At 36.6% G+C, this 15172-nt stretch overlaps 1 protein-coding gene across 1 annotated transcript; it reads right to left on the minus strand.

Annotated features, from left to right (window-relative positions):
* Positions 1-4915: 4915 nt before the first annotated feature.
* On the minus strand, positions 4916-8707 carry socs4 (suppressor of cytokine signaling 4). Its single transcript, XM_007233655.4, has 2 exons — positions 8462-8707; positions 4916-6244 (listed from the first exon to the last, which is right to left on the minus strand). Exons 1-2 carry the CDS (start codon positions 8642-8644, stop codon positions 5072-5074), a joined length of 1356 nt encoding a protein of 451 aa, XP_007233717.2. The 5' UTR covers positions 8645-8707; the 3' UTR covers positions 4916-5071.
* Positions 8708-15172: the final 6465 nt, after the last annotated feature.

The raw sequence follows: 15172 nt of genomic DNA on the forward strand, positions 1-15172 counted from the left end.
ATGAGCAGATTCTCTGATACACATTATAGGTGATATTTATTGAAAATGATGGGTTATAATATTAATATTTTTTGTATGGCGACAGTTATACAGTATATGTGTATGTATGTATGTAAAGGTGATGAATGAGGATACAGTAGGCTTTTAGATGACAAAGAAAGAGTCCTATTCAGTTCATTCTTCAGCATTGATGCCATCTGGTGGCACAGTGGGATTAATACCCATAAATAACACGGCTAAACACTTCAGTCCGAACATACTGAGCACTATACGCTCATTCCTACAACAATCTTTTCATAGGGGAAGTGCAAAAGTGCTAAAAGGCAACGAGTAAATCAGAAAGGCTATAGATACGAGAGGCTAACATTAGTGCTTATAGAGAAATTCTGATTTATAGATATAGTCTGAGAATAAAGGCCACACAAATCTGTACAATTCATACATAAATGAAGCTGAAGATACAGGAGATTTGTTGCATTTGAGTGTGTAAAACTGAACTGTAAACCCATAAGTAGATTAAACTCAAATTAAATAAAAAAATATATATATTTAAGCATAACTCAACTATTTTAAGGTAGCTGAGTTGAAGGTGTATGGGCACATATACATTCAAACAGATATCTTCGAGTTAAACCAACTAAATTTAGTCTGAGTTTTGCCATTGGTAGCTTCTCTTCCATTGGCTGCTGGTACAATCTATTTGCATACTGGGCGTGTCCCCCAGTTTCTGACAGACACTCACCATCAGTGTTTAGTCATTCCCTCCCCACGGACTACCTTAGATAAACTTGCAGATCAAATCATCACTGTCCAATGAAAAACAAGCATCGCCAAAACAGCAACTTTACACTGTTAAACTTGACAAAATTAAGTAAACTCAAACGATTTGAGTTTGTCGATTGCTTTAAACCATTTAAGTTTAATAAGTCAAACAAATTGAGCTTATATTAATTTTTTTAAATGAGTGTGAATAATGCACATAATTATTTTTATATCCTCTTAAGACCTAGCGTCCTCATATGAGGACATTCCATTTCTGCTTCTCTGCACCATTATTCTTATTTTTTTTAATCATTAAACCCTTTAGCCTTATGTGGAGACACTGCCCGTACTATTTAGTGGTCACATGACAACATTATACTTAAGTGATTAAAAACAAGACGGTGGGAATCCCAGTCAAAAGTTTCTACAGCCAGTCCAGAGAGAAACATGGGACAGGTAAAAAAATATCATCGAAATTTATGTTTGAAGCTAGATAATTTACTTTCTGTAGAAAGCAAACATTTTGTTTTTGGACTGATTGGGTCCTTTTGATCCCAAATGGCAAGAATAAAGAAAGTAAAGTTTCTAAATTTTTTATACTTGTACTACCGAATAGATAAAACAAATTAAATATGCACACCAAGCTAAAGTCTGGGTCTCAGGAGGAAATAGAATTGAGTAAATCAGATGACTTGTGCTAACCTTGTTCACAGTGTAATTGTTCATTTATTATTATTATTAAGTATTTTGGACTGTAAACCCTAAAAAGTTAAGTCTACTCAAATCAGTTTTAGGTAATTCTTTGCCTCAAATAAATTAAGTTTTTTAAAACTATTTTTTTTTGTGAATTTTAATACTGTGTGAAGTTGAACAAACGTTCATTCTTCACATAAAATTAATTCATTCCCATAAAAAAACTATAGAGTGAACAGTATTGAGAGCACAACCAATAGAGAGTTACTGTAGCAACTGAGAAAATGATGCTGCTTGTTCTTACAGCCTACAACAACACAATGACCAAACAGTTAATCATTATAATATATGATATATGAGCTACAAGTTTACTATCTAAGATAGCCCAGGGGAGTGACTACACACTGATGGTGAGTGTTAGTCAGAAACTGGAGGACACACCCAGTATGCAAATAGATTGTGACAGAAGCCAATGGAAATCAATCAATCAACCTTTTCAGTGTAGCCGAGCAAATTTACAAATACAGGGATTGACATGACAGAGAAAATAATAGCTAAATTTAATTATTTTAAAATGACAGTAAATAAAATATAAAAATAGATAAAAATTAAAATAGAATTAGAATAAAATAAAAAATATGTATAATATAATTAAGCTTGGTTTAACTGATACAAAATTAAGATCAAAAGAAAATAAGATTAATACGACAGAAATGAGTTAAAAGGAGCAAAAACGAACTTTTACATAATACAATAAAAGTACAAATAAATAAATAAACAAAAAAAATAAAAGCAATAATAATAATAATAAAAATATAAAAATATAAGTAATAATAAAAGAAATAAAAATAAGTTAAAAAGCAATAATAAAAAACTATTTAAAAAAATAATAATATATATATATATATATATAAATTCTAAATAATCTAAATAATAAAAGAAAATTAGATATTAATGTTTAAAATGATTTAGTGACACCAGTGAAAAGAAGCTGCTAATGGAAACTATACTCAGTTATTATAAGTTGGTTCAACCCAAAGATCTCTGTTTAAATGTATATAATAGTTGTGCCAACTCATTAAAATTAAGTGCCTTAACAGAAATGCACTACACCTTAATGCAACTTTTCATGCAAATTCACTGTTTTTACACTTTTAACTCCTGCAAATCAAGTTGAAAATCATTTTTAAATCATTTTTAACTATTAAAGTAAAATAAATAGGCTGTAGTTATAAAAACTTCCTCAAACAGCATCAACTTCAACTTATTTCATTTTAGGAAACAGATTGCCTTAAATTATTTAAGTTACACTCAAAACTCAAATTTAAACAATTAAAACAAACCATAAAAAAGCAACTATAAATGCAAAAAGGCATTTTAAATTTTTTGAGTTAGTCTGACTTAATCAGCATAAGTGATGCCAATTTTCTGTAATATTTAAGTTATGTTAACTTAATTATTTCAGTGCAGAAAAGAGAAATAAAACCTTCTTAACTTTCGATGGAAGTCAATGCAAAACTAGTTTATTAAATTTAATTGAGTAATTTTGGAGAATTTCTATTGGTTCTTTAATTAAGTCATTCTGACAGAGAGTAAGGGACAGTTTTGTGTTTAAATTATGTATTAAACTAAAAAAAATAAACTAAACGGAGATACTTGTTTTTCATTGGGCAGCAACAATATATTATATTGTATATACTATGATAAATATTAAAAAATGATGATAAATTAAAAATTAAAATTAAAAGTGATGCTGCAGCATCAATGTTACCAGAACACTTAAAAAAAAAAACGTTAAATGAAAACTTTCTAAGAACATCCAGAAAACTTGAAAGATTGTACATTCTAGGAACATTTACTGTAACATTAAAAAAAATAAAAATAACCCACCAGTGAGCCTACATGTGCTCTCTGGGACTTTTATATGGAATGCTAATGATGGTAAAATAGTGAATAATTCTAAATAAATTATAAATATGGCTTTTTTGTCAGACTATTTGGCCTTAGAGCACCCTACATGTATCCCTCCACCATGGGTGGATTGGAAAAAAGTATGTTTTAGGCCAAATGGTATTGCACAACTCAGTGTAAAACAGTGTCTTAGGCATTAGGCAGTGTATTTATATAATTGGTTTGTTGTAATAACTTTTTTAGGGAAAGTGATTGGTTCAAGTTCTAAGAAAAAAAATCATGATTTTTCTCTATAAATCATTGTTTTTTTTAATCAGCAATTTCAGAAAGTGTGCAAAACCCTCAACTTTAACAAGATTCCCAGTACCTGCACTGGTCCCACAGCCCCACAGCATGATGAACCACCACCAGGTTTTACTGTGGGGAGCAGTAAAGTTTAAAGTGTTTATCTTGGGATGCTGTGTTTTCTTTTTCCTCCATGCATAAATAAGAACCACGCTCCAAATAGCTCTAATAATTTAAGTTTCATCAGTCTACAGCACCTTATTACAAAATTCCAGAACCAGGCTTCTCCACATGTGCTTTAGCATTAGCTTTAGCATACCTGAAGTGACTCTGTTTGTTGCGATCTTTAGAGCTCTGGAGGTCTGTGGGTTGACTATGACTGTTCTCACCATCCTTCTCCTCTGATTGTCTGAGATTTTTCTTGTTCTGTCACTTTAGGTCTTTAACTAGAACTGTGTCTGTGGTTCTTCCATTTCCTCACTCTGTTCCTCACAGTGGAAACTGCAGCTGAAATCTCTGAGATTATTTAACTTTTTGTATTCTTCCTCTAAATCATGATATTGAACATTTTTTTCAGGTCATTTAAGAGTTGAGTTTTGTTTTGAGGTTCCCATGTTGCTTCTCTTCAGAGAAGATGAGAAAATAGGAAAAAAAACTTGCAATTGGCAGCTTAACCCCTTTTTCTGTAGTTGGATTCACTCGTGTAAATGTAGGTCAAAGGTCAATGAGCTTACCAAACTAATTTTGCATTCCAATAATTAGTGCTAAAGGTATTCAAGGGTGCCCAAATTTGTGCACCTGCCTAATTTGTTAAAACATTTTTGCACACTTCCTGTAAATCCTATAAACTTCATTTCACTTCTCAAATATCACTGTGTTCATCTGCTATATGATATATTTAACTGAAACTGCTGATCCCAACAACCAATGATTTATAAAGGAAAATCATGAAAATGATCAGGGCTGCCCAAAATGTTTCATACCATTGTAAGAACAGCACCTTCTGGATTGTCCTCTACAAAGAGGGCCTACAGCAGCAGGGGTCGGCAATTAAGTTTGGTTGCAAGCCAGATACTTTACAAAAAAATTCCAGAAAAAAATTGGAAACTGTTTTGGAAAATGTAGTGTAATGGGATGGAGTGCTACAGACTAGTATCTCTCCAGCCCAGAGGATTGTTGAACCCAATTGAAGACAGTTGATCTCAAACCAGGTGAACCCAAAAAGAAAGGAATAAATAAATAAATAAATAAACACACTTTTTTTAAGCAGGTTGGGTAGTTGGCCTTTCTAATTGATTAGAACATGGGATATGAATTTGAAACAGATTATAAATAAAAAATGATATACCGTAAGAACCTCCTAACAGGTCGTCAGTGCCGAGACTGTGTGCAAGTAATTTTTCAGTGTCATTTGTCAGCATCACACAGCACACGCCCCGTCGCACCGGAAGTGGTACTGCCGGAGATAGTCCCTGAGAGTGTGCGGCAGTGGAAGAGCGTTAATGCCCTGGTAGGTGGTGCAGCTGCAGATCAGCGCCCTGCACAGGTGCTGCAGCGAGAAGGGGAAGTTCCTGGGCAGGGGGCGGGACAGGAGCGGCTCGAAGAACAGGCAGGACGCCGGGTCGCTGTAGTGCTTCAGGAGTCCAGTCACGCTGGGGTCTCGGTACATGCAGGGGTCCCGGCCGTCGAAGCTGAAGCGCTTCCCGCTCTGCTCGATCCGGGCGTGCAGGGAGCGACTGTAGCGCCGGAAACTGACCGAGAACAGGTACTCGTCCTGAGCCGAGTCCCTCAGCAGGAAGGTTCCTTCAGGCTGACCTTCGAGAAGCTGCTCAGCCTCGAATCGATCCAAGACGCCCCAGTAGCATGAGCTGTTGTTTATCTGGAGGAGGTCTGGCACCAGGATGTAGTCAGTATGGGCGCAGCATTGAGATGTACCGCTCACGAACGAAGGGTCCCAATCGTCCAGACTGGACGCTCCAGTGGAGCTGACCTCGTCCCAAGAGATAAAGGCTGGAGGAGACGTGGGAAGGCCTTGGCGGTTGGCGTCTATGCCCAGAGACGCATTGCTCTGGTGCTGTTTGATCAGGTGCCAGCACTGGGCGAGCTCCGACTTGGGCGAGAAAGGGCACTTCTCTTCTAAAAGTTCAGAAACGTGGATTTTACGCTTGGACCAGAGCAGCACTGAGAACGGTCTTGAAGCACCAGACTGGTGGTGGTGATGGTGGTGGTGGTGATGGTGGTGATGGTTACGTAACGGAAGACACTGACCGACTGCGTCCTGGAACTTCTGCCGCAAAGATCTTCGGGAAAGCGCCTTCCTGCCGGTCTCCGCCTCCACCTCGCCCAAAGCCGAGCAGCTGCACTTCCTGTCCCGCCGCCTGCGGGGGCACGAGGCCGAGCGGGTGCTCTGGTGGTCCTCCAGGCCGTCCCCCTCCTCGGCTCTGGGCGTGGAGTCCCGGGCCGAGCGGGAACGCTTCTTGGCGCTGCGGATGTAGCTGTCCACGCTCCAGCTGCGCAGGGCTTTGGGACGAGTGTCCGAGTTTCGGGACTTCTTCTCCGACATCGCTGCTGCAGGACCACTGAGAGAGGAATTCTGCAGGGAATTACAGAGCAAAGCTGGATGTTACTAGATACCCTGTTATTAGATACACAGGTTATAGTATAGGACGAAGACTTTGTACAAAAGGAGGAGAATAAAAACACTTTTCTTATAAATCTTATTTGTTTGTATACTTTATTTATAAAGTATCGCAGAAGAACACAACACACATGCTTACAATACCAATATGCAAAGACATATAAATTGGCACCAGAGCATCTAAAACAAAAATATAGAAAAGAAAAGAGAAAAGAAGGAGAGAAAGGAAGAGGGGGGGTAAAAAAAACAGTCTGTCAATACCGGCATTATAAAGAAGTAAAGACAATAGATAGTGCTGACATGAGTATCAAACTAGGACCCTTCCAGATTATTTAGAACTGCTCCCCAAACACTCTGGAACCGTTTGTATGATTTAGAGTCACTGCAGTGTAACCTGTCCATTTTTATAATAAATAAATTCTCATTTAACTACCTCTTAAAACATGGTGCCACTGGGGACTTCCATGATAGAAGTATGACTTTTTTTTCGATAAATAAAACCCCTATCCAGATAAATCTCTCCATCCAGATAGAGTGAATCTGATTGGTGGAAACTTCACACTAGACCTCGAGCAGTTTGGACTGTGTGTCTCTCCACTCTTCCTCCAGACTCTGCTCCCTTGATTTCCTTTAAATGAAATGTAAAATGTACTGATGATCAGTGATGGTTTGGAGAGTCATGTCTGTCATCTGCTGGTGTTGATCCACTGTGTTTTATTATCAAGTCTAAAGTCAGTGCAATTTTGTTTTCCCTCAAAATCTTACAGCACTTCATATCTTACAGCTTCCCTCTGCTACTGACAACTTTTATGGAGATGTGGATTTCATTTTCCAGCAGGAATTGGCACACTGCCCACACTGCCAAAAGCACCAATCAGTCTTGTATTATAATATTCAAATTTTCTGAGACTGATTTTTGGGTTTTTATTGGCTGTAAGCCATAATCATTCCATCAACAATAAAAGAAATAAACGTTTAAAATAGATCACTCTGTGTTTAATACATCTATATAATATGTGAGTTTCACATTTTGAACTGAATTACTGAAATAAAAGAAAAGAAAAAGAAAGATATAAGATAATAAATGGTAAAATAGTAAGGTGATGATCGTTCATAGGTAATGAATTATAATCTGATGATGATAACAGTAAAGATATTAAATAATATAAATGCATTAAACACACAGATTAATGTACCTCGTTAAAAATAGTACTACTATTAATTATAATAATCAGAATCTTCTTTTACCATTAATCAACATCCCAGCTAACAGAGAACATTATAAGAATGTCAAAAAATGTTTAAAATGGTTCCAGGAAGGTTGAATGTTTTAATAATGTTACCTATAACATTTAGAAAAACGTTTTACTAACCACAAATTAGCTGTTAGCTGGGCTATTATTAAAATCCTTCAATTTACTAAATATGTATACAGTAATATTGCTGTTGGTAACTTGGTTTTAAATGTAGTTTATTAAACAAAAAAAAAAAAAAACACAAAAAACATATTGTCACTGATAAAACTAAAAAAGAATCTCAAATTTATCTTTTAATTTGTATTGTTTTTTTATAGTGTTTTAATTGTTTATATAACTTGTTTTTTTTTTGTGTTTGTTTGTAAGTGCCTACAACATACGTATATTAATGCATATAATGATAAAACTATAAAAGTATCTCAATTTTATCATTTTATTTTTTTATTTCATTTTTGCAGTGCTTTTAAAAATTTTATTGTTTTTGGGTGTTTTTGGGTTTTGTTTACTTTTTGGTTATGTGGTTAAACTGTCACTGTTAAGTAAAACTATAAAAGTATCTCAATTTATTTTATATTTAAAGTGCTTTTTACGACTAAAGCTGGATGTTCTCAACCCATAGACTCAACAAAGCCAGAGTCTTCACTTAGGTCCTGTAGCAGCTTTACAGAGTAAAGTAACATAAGAATCTATATTATATAACAATTAATAATAAATATAAATCCAGAGAGTTAAAACTGCAGATGCTGAACTTTATTAAATGCTCATTTAGTTATAGTTTCAGTAATTATTACAGTTTATTTATTTATTAATTATACCACAGCTGCAGCTGCAGGACTCCTAACACTACACACACCATAACCCATCATTAGTGCAGTTACACCAGTGCTGTGATCAGGAATCAGTGTAAAAATCTTACCTTGCCATAAATCATGGGACAGAGCTGGAAAAAGTCCTTACAAGCCGGATCGTCCCATTTCTGCAGCTCTGAGTGAGAGTGTGTGTGTTCAGTGTTCAGCACAGAGTGAGCAGGGAGTGAGCAGAGCAGCAGTGTGTGTGTGTGTGTGTGTGTGTGTGTGTCCCGCCTTCGAAGCGCTCTCATGTTCAACCCCTCAGAGATTTCCTGCCCTTCACAAAGAGAGAGAGAGAGAGAGAGAGAAAGAGAGAAAGAGAGAGAGAGAACACACATATTTTCCAGTCAAAAGTTTGGATACACCTTCTCATTCAGTATTTTCTACATAGTAAATGAGTAGTGAAGCGATCTATCAGACTATGATAAACACGTTAGGAATCATGTAGTAACTTAAAAGTGTTAAACAAACCAAAATACAAAATACTCTGTGAAGAAGTACCAGTATTTAGATACTCTTATCTGGGGAGCTGTTAACTTGCGGTTTCTGAGGCTGATAACTCTGATAAACTTATTCCTGGTCCTGATGAGTGCCGGTTCCATCATTATAAAGTTTTTGATGATCTTTTTTGGATTGACTTTTTTCTTAAAGTATTTTTCTTCTTTATTTAGTTGAGTAGTTGATGCTTCTCATAATCTGGATTAGAACATTACTCAAATATTCACTATTCACTGTATACCTGTAACTCTACCTCTTCACTACTTTACTTTAACTGATGCTCTCAAACACATTTATTAAGAGACAAGAAATTCAAGTAATTAACTCTTGATGAGTTCAGCACAGCTGTTAACTGAAAGCCTGAATTCCAGGTGACTCTACCTCATAAAGCTGACTGAGAAAATCCAGCAGAGATGTGTGAAACTGATCATCTAAGAAAGAGGAGCTACTTTGAAGAATCTAAAATATTAAACATTGTCTGGTTTGTTTAACACTTTTTTCATAGTTTGGATTAATTTAGTATTAATCTACAGTACAGAACATTGTCAAATATGAAATCAAATGAATGGATGTGGAATCTGAATTTCTGCCAGAATTGCTTGTCTGTTCACATGGACCATTCTAGCCAGAAGCCGCCGGTCACCATCATTACCCCCCACTGCACTGCACTGTCCACTGTAGATGGTAATAAAAGCTTTCTATGGTGTATTCCTGGTATATATGTTACACTGTGGATGAAGGAGCTTTAAATACCTGCACTTTAACTTCAGAAATGGATCATCCCATCCACCCCACTACCAACCAATCTCACTCACAAGATAACACCTCACAAGTTATACAGGTGTGAATAGCTGTTCCCAATCAATTTATCGATTGACACAACTTATTGAAACCCCAATAAACAGAGTAAAAAATGCATACACTGTCACTGTCCAATTAAAAACTAGTATCTCCAAAACAGAAACTTTATAGGAGAGAGAAAAAAAACCTTCTAAACTTTCAGTGCAAGTCAATGTAAAAAGAGTTTATTTCAGGTCGTTTTAAATTATTTCAATTGATCCGTTCATTAAGAAATTTTGTCACAGTGTAAGAGACAGTTTGTCTGTTCAAACTATGTAGTAAACTAAAAATCACCAAAAATGGAGATACTTGTTTATTATTAGACAGCGACGATATACAGCTCTGGAAAAAAAAATTAAAGACCATTTAAAAATGATGAGTTTCTCTGATTTTGTCAAATTAAAATCCTCTGGAATATAAACAAGAGGAAGATGGATGATCACAAACCATCAAACCACCAAACTGAACTGCTTGATTTTTTTGCACCAGGAGTAAAGCAGCATAAAGTTATCCAAAAGCAGTGTGTAAGACTGGTGGAGGAGAACATGATGCCAAGATGCATGAAGAAAATATTGATTTCTGAACTCTTAAAACTTTATGAATATAAACTTGTTTTCTTTGCATTATTTGAGGTCTGAAAGCTCTGCATCTTTTCTCATTTTCTGCAAATAAATGCTCTAAATGACAATATAAATATAAATAGCAAAATCAGAAAAATGGATTCAGGAACTAAAGTAGTCTCTTATTTTTGTCCAGAGCTTTACATATGCACATGGTTTAAGAGAGAAAAAATGAACAAATAAAAAAAAGTGTTAACTAAGTGTGTGCATATCCACTTTTAGAGCTGTAAATAATATTTTAAGCATCTTTTTTTTTCAGGTTCTGCAGACTCTGTACACGGTTTCCCGCTCCGCATGAAGAATGACCCATAATTAGTCTACAATAGCAGACATTAATTTACACTGACAATCTTGTTAGGAAGGAAACGGAAAGAGCCTTTAACCCGCATCGACTGCTTGATTTATTGATTAGTTGATCAATACGACTCTTCCTTTAGCTGCTGCGCATCCGGCCGTCCTGCTCTGCCCTGCTGTTCACCCATTAGCCCAGACGGACTCTACAGGCCCAGCTGTGACTCAGGAGCCGCTCCAGCTCTGCTGAGCTCCTCAGTGTCAGATATCAAACCCAGCGGCCTGAGAGCTGCAGCCTGATCAATTCATAACTCGTTAGGACAGTGCGTGTGTGTTTGTATGAGTTTATGTGTGTGTGTGTGTGTAATTAGGTGATGTCATTTTCCAACTTCATTTCCAGTGTAATCTTTTTCCTGCCCTCATGTCTCTTGTTTGACAGTGTACCTTATTGTAATGTATTATTCATAAGTGCTCTGTCCTAATATTGAGTGTGTGTGTGTGTGTGTGTGTGTGTGTGTGTGTGTGTAAGTGTAAGTGTGTAAGTGTAAGAGGAAGTCTAGTGCTGACATCATGCTCCCCATTTAAATGAGGTTGATCACCTGTGTACGTAAGTTAACACTATTTATACAGTCGTGGTGTATCAAAAAATAAACTATTAATAATATATATATATTTTTTTACCATATTTAAAGAAAAATGTAGGCCATTTCTGGGCCGAATACAACACCTCTAAGCCTGAGTTGCATTGGCCTAGTTGAATCTAGACCTAATTCTGGCCAATCCTAACTCCTGAGTATAATACAGGAATCGGCCACTAGTGCCAATACCCCTTTTTTTGAGTATAATATAGGAATCGACTTGAGTCACATGTGCCAACTTCCTGGTTGCACAATATTATATAGGAATTGGCCCGAGTTGCATGTGCCAGCACCCCGGTTACTGAGAATAATACAGGAATCGGCACAAGTCAAATGTGCCAACACCCTGGTTGCCAAATATAATATAGGAATCCACCAAGTTGCATGTGCCAATACCCCTGCTGCTGAGTATAATATGGGAATCAGCCCAAGTCACATGTTCTAACTCCCTGGTTGTGGAGTATAATATTGTAATGGGGCCGATTTACAAGTGCCAACACCCCGGTGGCTGAGTATAATATGGAAATCGGCCCAAGTTGCATGTGCCAAAACCTTGGTTGCTTAGTATAATATGGGAATCGGAATAAGACGACTCTGCCAACTCCAAAGTACAGGTTGCTGAGTATAATTCAGGAATTGTCCTGAGTCACATGTGCCAATACCCTTGTTACTGAGTATAATATGGGAATCAGCCCAAGTCACATGTGCTAACTCCCTGGTTGTGGAGTATAATATTGTAATAGGGCCGATTTGCAAGTGCCAACACCCTGGTTGCTGACTAAAATATGGAAATCAGCTTGAGTTGCATGTGCCAGAACCCCGGTTGCTGAGTATAATATGGGAATCGGAATAAGACGACTCTGCCAACTCCAAAGTACAGGTTACTAAGTATAATACAGGAATTAGGTCGAGTTGCATGTGCCAGATCCCCGGTTGCTAAGTATAATATAGGATTTTCCCTGAAAAAATTCTGCCAACAGCCCAATTACAGAGTATAATGTGGGAATCAGCCTGAGCTGCTTGTGCCCACACCTCGATTGCTGAGTATAATATAGGAATCGGATTAAGACGACTCTGCCAACTGCAAAGTACAGGTTGCTGAGTATAATTCAGGAATTTGCCTGACCAGGAAGTTGGCACATGTGGCTCAGGCCGATTTCTACACCCCTGTTGCAGAGTATATTATGGGAATCAGGCTGAATTACATGTACCAACACCCTGGTTGCTAAGTATAATATGAGAATTGGCCAACGCTATTGTAACAACACAATGATTGCTAAGTATAATATGGGATTTGGACTGTTTAAATTGATTTAATACTCTGTTTGCTGAGTATAATACAGGAATTCGCCCTAAATCACTTCTGCCAACACACCAATTATAAAGTGTTATATGGGAACCAGTCAGAGCTGCTTGTGCCAGCACCCCGGTTGCTGAGTATAATAGAGGAATTGGCCCAAATCCCATGTGTCAGAATCCTGGGGTTGCTAAGTATAATATGGGAATCAGCCCTTTCTGGAAACAAATCCACAGTGAATGAAAATGAAACCAATGAATATTGAAGCAGCTTAGTCACTGTCCTGTTTATAGATTTATATATTTTATTGTTTTTGCTGGAAGCAGCAGCACAATGAGTCTACAGGGATTACAAATCAGCCCTTATTATCTGTTTTATCTCCTGAAACATATCAGCATCTGTTATCAGCATCAAAATCAGCTACGCCCAGGAAGTCGTGAAACCCAGTATGCCCATTAACATGGCACAGTTTATCTTGGCAGTGGTGCTGGAGGAGGCCGTGCAGGTTTTTCATATGGACCCGCTATTAAAGCCTCATCGATCTGATGAACAGCGCAGCGTCCACTGTCATCATGAATATTTTATCCGAGTGTGTATCAAACTGCAACACACAGCCTGCTCTCAGAGCACTTCCTCCTCCTCTCCGTCCAGCTTTAACACCTCCCACACGGCCCGTTATCTCCATTAAACCAGCTTCAGGACTCCTTTAGAGCCCCTGCTACCCTGCAGTATAAATAATCACCCGTCCACCACCGCCTGCATCCGTCTGCATCCGCCGCTCATCGCCACGTGACCCTCATTCATGCAGGCCTGCGCTGAGGCGGCTGCAGCGCGGTGGCTATCTGAGGGATGGAGAGGAGATAATTAAATCAGTGGGAAGTCTCTGGCTCCACAGATCTGTTCTCTCATTGATCTGTATCAGTGGACACCAAGCTGATGCTGAAGCTGCTGACCTGAAGCGGGTTAAGCTCAGGGTCACACACTCTGACCCTCTGAAATGACTGAATTACTGATAAGTTAACACTAAAACACCTGACATTGATGAATAGTTTTCACACTATAAGGCGTGAAAATGAAGCTACACTAGTAAGGAACAGGGGTGTCACCATGTTTAACTTCTAATTCAGCATGTTGTTCTTTAAGTCTTTAAAAATAAATATTTTCTTTTAAAGTCAAACGAGCGCTGGATGTTAATAAACTGTTTATTTGGGTAAAAGCAAAAAAAAGGTAAAGCTCAGATTTCCAGATTTCCACTAAGGCTGGGTGCAGCAGCATTAGCATTAGTGGCTTATCGCTAGCACCAGCCGCACTTGTCGCTAGAAACTTAAAGGATTGTAAGTGCGCCTTATAGTAAAAAAAAATACGGAATACAGATTGCTTTTGTTTTTGCTGTTTTGTCATACTTCCATTTCTTCAGATTATCCATCAAACTTTAATATTAGACAAAGACATCTTCTAAGTAAATATAAAAAGTGTTTTTTAAATGATGATTTCATTTATTAAGGGAAAAAAGGGAAGGCAATCCAAACCAATTTAGCCATGTTTAAAAAAATGTGTTTGTTAATCTATAGAATGTAAGTATGATAAAAAAGCAAATACAAAAGGAATCTGTAGGGGGCAAATCCTTTTTGTATTGTTTATTTGCATTTTAGGTAGATAGATAGATAGATAGATAGATAGACAGACAGACAGACAGACAGACAGACAGACAGACAGACAGACAGACAGACAGACAGACAGACAGACAGACAGATAGATAGATAGATAGATAGATAGATAGATAGATAGATAGTTCAGTAAATATATTTAAATGTTAGTTTTGGAATAGCTTTTTATTTGACATATATTCCTGTATAGCATTTGATATAGTGTTCAATGTTAAATTTATAATGTAAAAAATCATAAAAAGTTTTGACGGTCCTGCAGATAGAATCTTTTTTTTTATTTGCTGTATGTTCCTGTATAGTTTTAATATATTCTTCAACGTTAAATTTACAAAATGTAAAAAAAATATACATAAAAATATTTTTTATTTTTTTAATTTGTCGTTTGTTCCTGTATAACTTTATTATAGTCTTCAATGATAAATTTATATAATAAAAAGCAAGAAAACGCACTAAATTAAAGATAGATGGATGGATGGATGGATGGATAGATGGATAGATAGATAGATAGATAGATAGATAGATACTTTATTTATCCCGAAGGAAATTTAGGCATCCAGCAGCAAAAACACAATACAATAAGAAACATACTCAGACAAATCAAAACACAGAAGAATAAAAAATATATAAGGCTATAAAAAAAAAAAAAAAAACTAACTATACAAGGTAAGGATCTATCTGTAAACGGAGCAGTGCAGTAGATGTTGCTAATGGTCATAAATAATTAAATAATTAACAGAGTAAAGTGCAATGACATCGATTACGAAAGTGACTGATGTGACATAGAAATATAATATAATATAAGTATGCATAGGTTACAAGACAGTTCTAAAAAGAGAATGTGAAAATGTGAATACCCAATCATGAGTAAGGTATACTTTAATGTAAGCGAGGTTGGGGAAGTGTTAATATAAATAATTTTTTTTCTATA

The sequence above is a fragment of the Astyanax mexicanus genome, chromosome 14 (genome assembly GCF_023375975.1).
Source record: "Astyanax mexicanus isolate ESR-SI-001 chromosome 14, AstMex3_surface, whole genome shotgun sequence".
Lineage (NCBI taxonomy): Eukaryota > Metazoa > Chordata > Actinopteri > Characiformes > Acestrorhamphidae > Astyanax > Astyanax mexicanus.